The sequence below is a fragment of the Epinephelus moara genome, chromosome 14, assembly GCF_006386435.1.
Source record: "Epinephelus moara isolate mb chromosome 14, YSFRI_EMoa_1.0, whole genome shotgun sequence".
NCBI classification, from domain to species: Eukaryota; Metazoa; Chordata; class Actinopteri; order Perciformes; family Serranidae; genus Epinephelus; species Epinephelus moara.
The window spans coordinates 40,309,054-40,317,294 of record NC_065519.1 but is presented as its reverse complement, the minus strand read 5'-3'; the positions used below and the strand labels follow the sequence as shown (position 1 = coordinate 40,317,294).

General features: G+C 38.2%; 1 protein-coding gene across 1 annotated transcript; it reads left to right on the top strand.

Annotated features, from left to right (window-relative positions):
• The first annotated feature begins 3,988 nt into the window (after nt 1-3,988).
• gsc (goosecoid) lies at nt 3,989-7,991 on the top strand. The gene is made up of 3 exons (XM_050061997.1): nt 3,989-4,508; nt 5,373-5,632; nt 7,268-7,991. Exons 1-3 carry the CDS (start codon nt 4,193-4,195, stop codon nt 7,415-7,417), a joined length of 726 nt encoding a protein of 241 aa, XP_049917954.1. The 5' UTR covers nt 3,989-4,192; the 3' UTR covers nt 7,418-7,991.
• The last annotated feature ends 250 nt before the right edge of the window (nt 7,992-8,241 follow it).

The following is an 8,241-nucleotide window of genomic DNA, read 5'->3' as shown; positions in this document are numbered from 1 at the left end:
AATTTTAAACCTAAAAATCCTGATTTGCTTTTCATATTGCTAAACATGTATAAATAAATAACCATAAGCTAAAGGCTGCAGCTGCTGAGTTTAGAATACTGATTCTATATTCTGTTGAATACTCTTGCCTTTGGGGTTAAGGTTAACCCTCCCCATATACAAGTATTTCAGTTTTAATAAAATACGCATAATATGTGATGACATGTTTCTGCTGAATCAATATCATATTGCATTTTGGATTGAGAAATATACTGGGGAAAACCATGAGCATTTGCATGCCTCTCTAAAGAAGTACACTGCAAATTATTTCCAGGAAGTAACAATATGTAACTATGATATTTCACATTAAGTTACATTATTATCTCCTCACAGGCTGTTTCTGTTATATTTAACCAAATTCAGGATTTTACTTTGAAATTCTTGCAGGTAAATACAGTAATTTTACAGAAAAACACTGCTAAATCACAGTGATCCAATATACATAAACTGTGAAGTTACATTTAAATTCAGTAATTTACAGGAACACACTGTTATATCAGTAATGTTATGAGCTTTAACTGTGAGGTTACCGTTAAATATAATAATTTTACAGGAGTATACTGCCAAATCACAGTAATATGCAGCCAGAAGCACTGCATACACTTGTCATGTTATAAGACTTTTTCAAAGGGTCTGACTCAATTTTTTTTAATTGTACATCTTTTTTAATTCTATATTTAATTTCTTGAGTGTTGCAACATTTTGCCTTATTCCTTGTAATATGTTTAATGTATGCACCAAAAACCAAAGAAAATTCCTCATAAGTGAAAACCTACTTGACAATAAATCCTTTATGATTATGATATATCACAATATGTTATAAAAGATAAAGTCCGCACACCAGAAGCTGCTCCTTGAACAATTTATTCATGTGTTACGTTTCGGGCCCCTGCCCTTCAGACATATCACAATATGTTGTCGTGATGTTATCGCAATACTCAGGATACTGCAAAACATTTAAAATCGCAATAATATATCTCACCTTTATTTATTTTCGAATGGACACTGAGGTTACCCTCATTTTCAATGCTGTCGAGTTTACAAACACATAAAAGTATCATAATAATATTGTATCAGGGGCCTCTGGTGATTCCCACACCTAGTTTTAAGACATTTTATTTTGAAATTAAATTTTAAATGGATATTTTCTATTTGTTGCTCCAAGACAGGATTGTGATGTATATCAGTGATGGAGATGTATATATGAGGTAAAACAATGACCCTGCTCAATGGTTAAAGGGTGAAAGAGCAATGATGGAGTGGCTGAGGTGGGGATAGGTTTTAAAAGGAGTGAGTGAACTATGTATTATAATGGGAAGGCCCACATTAGTAGAGCATGTGAGACAACATTCTATTGCATTCATTTAAAAAATCCAAAACTCAGTTTAAATTAAAAAAAAATAAAAACTTAAATGGAAAGACTGACTTCTATGCTTAATTGTTTTTAATGTGGACTCATGGAAGACGAGCTAAAATCCAATCAAATCAAGTCCTGCTGAGGATAGTGACAGTGAGTGGATCCATCTTATACATTTAACCACTGAGTCAACACAAAGGAAATACAAATTCTTGGCCTATATAGAATCAGATCTTTCTTAAATGAAGAACAATCCATATGTGCTATCTATGTTTGTAAAGAAAACGTGTAGTGAAGTGGAATAGGGAGCAAGTAGAGGAGTTACAGGTAGCCATACAGACATCGGCAGGCTATATCATTTGCAAAATCAGAGTGCAGTGCAGGGAATGTGAAAGCCCGTCTCTGTCATGAGCAAAAGCAACAGCTGCCTGATGTTCCACAGGGTGAAAACACAGTAAATGGAGACAGGTTCTTAATGGGAAGTAGAACAAAATATTGAATTGGTAAAGAAATCATCATGTATGTTCTAACACACCTGTGAAATTGCATGTGCCTGTTTTCACCTTCTTTTTTTTTTAAACCCACATGGTTCATAGGTGTAGATTTTTGGGGGGACGCAGGGGCCATGACCCCCTAAATATTTGAAACGTGTGCATTTGTAGCCCCTTGTACCCTTTTATTTTGACCAAATTAAAGACGTTTTAAACTGTAAATTAATTCAGAAAAAGCACAAAATGGTGTATACACATTTAGCAGAATGCAGGAAATTGATGCTCAAACTTATTTGGCTGAAGACCCTCAAAACTCCTGTTTCATATGTGCCCATCAGATAGACTCTGGGTGTGGAAGGTGGTGGCGATTACTTTTTTAAATTGATACATTATCAGATGCGACCAATCTCGCAAAAGAAGAACAAACAAAAAACCAACAACAACTAGGCCTATATATTCAAGTCCATGTTAAGAACCCTTTCAGGGAAATAAGTTAATACTTCAATCGAAACATACTGGGTGGCAAACATGTTTAAATGCCTTCTTTCTGTCTCTTAGAACCAACTCTGTTTAATGTGTTGTAGCTGACGTTTATGCGGGATTAATATGTTTTATCCACAATTTAAAAATACCATGCAAAACTAATAAAAGTCATATTTTCGTGCGGGCAAACAAGTAGGTGGAATTCATCTGTAGAGCTGATTGAAATCAGTTGCTTTAACGCATTAGTGGAGGACAATAAGCTTCAAACAGAGCTCTAACTCTGTGTCCGCACCGCTCTAATCATCTGCCATATCTAAACGGCACATTTCCAAATCACAAACTTATCTGTCAGCCTGACGTGAGCATGTGTTAAGACCCCACTGAGTGTTAAATACAATCAGCGAGTCCCATTAAGGTCTGAACTGGGAATCCACGTTCCTCCACAGCAGCCACCCCCAAACACACACACAGACACACACAGACAAACTCGACCACTCAGCGCATGTTGATTAGCGGTGTAAATATGCAATAAGTACTCTTTTTCCAGGCTGAATGGAGGCGATAATGGGTCGTTATCTTATCCCGGTCAGGGGGGAAATGTTCGGCGGTGTTGACCCGCAGAGAGGGAGCTGCTGCCGGGGAGGAAACGCGCTGATCTGCTCCCCGCGGAGAAGCGAGCGGACGGTGGATAATGAGATGAATCCCAGATATAATGCTCAGTGGTTTCGGTCCGACATGGAAACACGGTTAATATTCATTTACTCATGTAGGGAAGGGAAGCGGAAAACAAATAAAAGCCTTGATTACAGTTTTACTGCACCTTTACACACATGTTGCCCACACACAGGTCAACAGGTTATTTTATTAACTTCAGCTAGCAGCATAATCGCATGACTTGGGAGTGTTTACACATCTGTAACACTCCATTAAAAATAAGTGATTATTTAATAATAATCATGACTAATAAAAAAACGTCTCCACGCGTAAATTTCCTGAGGCCTACGGCACATTTATAACCGCATCAATACATTTTAATTAAAAAGTTTCTGTACCTAATGATAGACTTGAAGTTGCCAAACGATTTGAAATTCATAAATTAATAATAGCATTTAACTTACTTCACCACTTTTTCGCACAAAAGAATTGCTTTACAAAACCTGTTTTCCCCCTCAAAACCTACCAACAATATTTTAAAAAAATTAAAAAACAACAACCCTGTAACCCTCCTGACTCGGTACGATTAAATATTCTGAACATAAAAATGCATTTCTTTATTTTGGTGTCGTTTTTAAGGTTTGACTCTGACTTTATAATCGGTGGAAGAGGCCCTATCCGCCCCCTGACTGTAAATACTAATGTAAATGTGTTCCATAGATTATGATGCCTTCACTGACAAGGAAATAATCGGATTACTCTAGAGAAGACCCTCTGTGCCCCAACAACAGAGTTCCTGAAGTCTGCAAACAGTGCGGATTATCTTAATTGAATTAATTCTCAATACACAGATATGTGACCGTTCACACCGCGAGTTGCAGCAGCTGATCCCAGAGCAGCCGCTCCACCGTGACGTCAGCGGGGTATAAAAGCAGCCCTGCTCTCAGTCGGTCCTATTAAAACCACCAGTCCGCATCCTCGACACGAACCCGCGGAGTCGCGCATGCACGGAAGAAAAGTACCCTCCAGAGTCACCATGGCGCAGATTTAGGAGAACCTTTGTCCACGGAGCACAGAAATCTTTCAGTCCAGGACTTTTACTTTCACCAAGCTTTTTTTTCCCACTTTCCCAAGTTTTCCCGTTTCCGAGCCGCCGCGCACCGGTGTGATGCCCGCCGGGATGTTCAGTATAGACAGCATCCTGTCCGGCCGGCCGAGCTGCAAGGAGCCGCTGCTGCTGCACCGGAGCGGGCCGGTGGTGCTGTCCGCCGGCCTTACGGACTCTATCTATACCGACTACAACGGACTGTACTCGGCCACATGCGGGCCCTCCCCCCCCGGTGTTCAGTCTGTGAACGGGACCAGGATAGGATATAACGGCTACTACTACGGACAGCTACACGTCCAGGGCGCCGGAGGAGCGCCGCCGTGCTGCGGCTCTGTGCCCGGTCTCAGCCCGCAGCAGTGCCCCTGCATCCCGGCAGGTAGGATAACCAAACTCATGCTCTTTTGATAGTTGTCAGCTTAAATTTAAGTGTGAGCTCTTTACTCAAGGAGTTATGCAGGATTTTTTTTCTGTTTGTTTTTAAATGAAAGATCGGTCGTTTTTTAAGCAACATTAACATTAATTAAATATAAAAAGTGATATTTCTGCAGACAGTGTGTGCTTTATTCGCTGTACCAGGTCTCAGTCTGAGCCCAAATTTCGAAGACAATATGTTATTCAAAGGGCCGATTCCCAACAGTTTGTGTAACACATGATGGTTGATAATCTGTTTTCGTGACAAATTTCCTCGCACAGACAAAAATTTTAATTTTTAATCTTATGCGTAAAATCACGAATTGCAACGTTAATTTCCACATATACTACATTCTGCACATTTACACAGAAACCGATTGAGACACTTGCAAATATGAAATATTAAATGAAACAAATCTGATGTCAAATAAATGTGTGATGTCTTCATCTTGTTCGTTTGATGACCCAGTGCTGGTGCGGGTTTAATGTGGAAACCCGTTTCCAACTTGTTGCTTTATGCTTAACACAGCTGTGTGTACAGGGGGAGAAACTGTTTCAAACTGGGGAATATGTCTGCACACAGTTAAAGATACAGAGTTTGCTATATTTAATGCATGAGCAAAAATATTAACATAAAAAGATAAAGCTCAAGTGCGCTATTTTACGCACCAGCTGTAATCTGATCGTACACAACCGAAGCCAGAGCTTCCAATTAGCCTCATTACGCACGAGCACTGTTTATATGTTTGTATATAGACTGCGGCAGTTTGATTGTTCCAACCATTCAACTCACTCGTGCGTGATATTTCTTCGTCCCTCCGCCATGCAGGCTACGAGAGCCCGGGCTCGGTGCTTATCTCTCCAGTCCCGCACCAGATGATGTCCTACATGAACATGGGCAGCCTGTCGCGGACCGAGCTGCAGCTCCTCAACCAGCTGCATTGCCGCAGGAAGCGGAGGCACCGCACCATTTTCACGGACGAGCAGCTGGAGGCTCTGGAAGGCCTCTTCCAAGAGACCAAGTACCCGGACGTCGGCACCCGAGAGCAGCTGGCCCGCAAGGTCCACCTCCGGGAGGAGAAGGTCGAGGTCAGAGCCGCTTTGACTTTTCACACAGTTGCTTTTTTTTATTCATTCACTGCACTGATTCTCATTATATATTTAAAAAAAAGTCAAAACAGGGAAAACAACATTCAGTTTCTCTCATTTGATATAATAATTCTAATAGTTTGGTTTCTTCTTGTAAAACAAGCAGATTTCATTACAGACACAAAGATGTTATGCACCAGAGATAGACTAACAATTGTAGTCTTTTTAACAGATGACAAATGTAGTTGACAGATTATTGTTATTATTATCATTATTATCATTATTATTATTATTGGTAGTTGTAGTATTAGCATAGTTTTAATTTCTATTATTGGTCCCCTTATTGTAGTCTTTGATATGGACTTTTACACAATTTAGGTAATAACCACGGACCTATATTTTTGGTTATTATCAAGATTTTTATTTTTTTTTTATCATTTTATTATTATAGGCGGCCAGGATTTTTGTCCCGCCCCTGTCCCTAATTTATTGGCCTATAAAGTTCATTTAAAAAAAAAAACCCAACAGCAACAAGAAAAAACCCGAAAAGGATGTGACATCATTTAGTTTACTTTAAAAATAAGTGCATAATTAGACATCTGATCAGGAGCAGATAGGACATTTCAGTGGTAGATTTGTTGTGTCTCACAGTGCAGTTTTATGACTTACAGCAGAGACGTATTCATCGAGACAATAGCTCTGCTTTCATTTAACATTTTTCTGAGTAAATGAAAAAAATAACATTTTCGACGGAAAACCACGTGAACAAACTAGTAATAAGTAATAAGTAAGTAATAATTATAATAATACAGCTGCTAATAATAATTAACAGCGCCATTATTATCATTATTATTATTGTTATTATTATTATTATTATTATTATTATTATTATTATTATCATTATTATTATTATTATTATCATTATTATTATTATTATTATCAAATTAATGAGCAAAACTCAGCAGAATGTCAGTAAAGTAAATAAAAGTTCATGGTATGAATAATGTTTTGTTTTGGATTTTCTTAAAAAAAAATATAATAAAAAACAATAATGCACTCTGACGATTTTTCACACAAAGGTGTGATTTTTGACTTTATAAATACAACTGACTTTTTTTCGTTAAAGGGTGTTTTCAGGGAGTTCTTCCTCAGCCTATGTGCTGTGAGGGTCCAGGGACAGACGGATGTCGTATGCCCCCTGAGGCAAATTGTGATTTGTGATATTGGGCTTTATAAATAAGCCTGAATTGAACTGACGCGCTGTGGGAAGAAAAGAAACATTACAGGCTAAACATACATATGAACACACAATGTTTCAATCTTTGAACAATACGGGCAATGGATATTAAAAAACAACGTTTTAATATGTAAATAGTAGAGCGTCATAAAACAAATATAAAGTGAGGCTTGACGTATGTGAAATCCCGCATAGACGTCACGTGAGACATATTTTGGGATTAATTATGCGAAGGAACAAATACCGACAAATGGAAGTTAGGCTCTTGAGATCTAACCAAACATTACGGGCAAGAAAATAAAACAAAGCTTTGAAAAAGTAAAGAAATGAAATGAAATGAAAGGAAGGAGAAACTTTAGTCTTAGGTATTAAAACTGTTCTTTGTTTTCAACACGTAGGTTTGGTTCAAAAACAGACGCGCGAAGTGGAGGAGGCAGAAAAGGTCTTCATCAGAGGAATCAGAAAACTCTCAGAAATGGAACAAATCCACCAAAACGTCCGCGGAGAAAACCGAGGAGAGTAAAAGCGAGGTGGACTCGGACAGCTGATAATAAAAGCGACCTGACGCGGCCACATGTGTGTGTACATATAGTGGAAAGTGGTGTGGACTCGACGGCATGCTGGTGGTGTGATCAAACGTGTTGCCATGTTGCACAGTTGTACATATCTACATTTTATTATGGATTCTGTGTCCGCTATTTATATTTAATTTAAGTTTTTTTTTTTTTTGTAATGTTACGCACGCCAGATGACGTGAGGCCCGGAGGATTGACTGACATGTCTGAATATATCGTAATATTATATGTGACATTTTTGTGGATATTAAATGTTGTAATTCTGGTAATTTTTTTTTTCCGTTGTAGCATTGTTCAGTGCGCTCAGCCAGCCGCAGCGGAAACACGTGGAGACTGTAAAAACACTCCGAGGCCGAGCGCAGCATCACCATACAGCTGATGTGAAAAATAAGCCGGCATTTTTATCTTATTTTATTTTTCAAAAATAAGCAAACCTACGTAAAAGGACAGCGAGTATTCATTAAAATATAAATGAAACATCATCACCATGTTGTCTGACTTTTTCTTTGAGGTGGAGAGATGCTGATGTCACTTGGCTGTAATACTGAAAGGACAGATTCAAAAAATATAAGGCATAGGATTTTAGAAAGGTAGCTCGTGTTTGAATTCTTTAAAATTCTAATTGCAATAAAATACAAATTTTGGCGGTAGTTACATTCTACAAATAATGACCAAAAAATAAAACAAATAACAAAAATAGAAATAATAGCAGATTAATATAACTTATTCTAAGTGCCACATGTCTGTTGTTGTTTTTTCCATGCCATTTGGGGCTTTTGTTAATTTGGCAGTAGTTA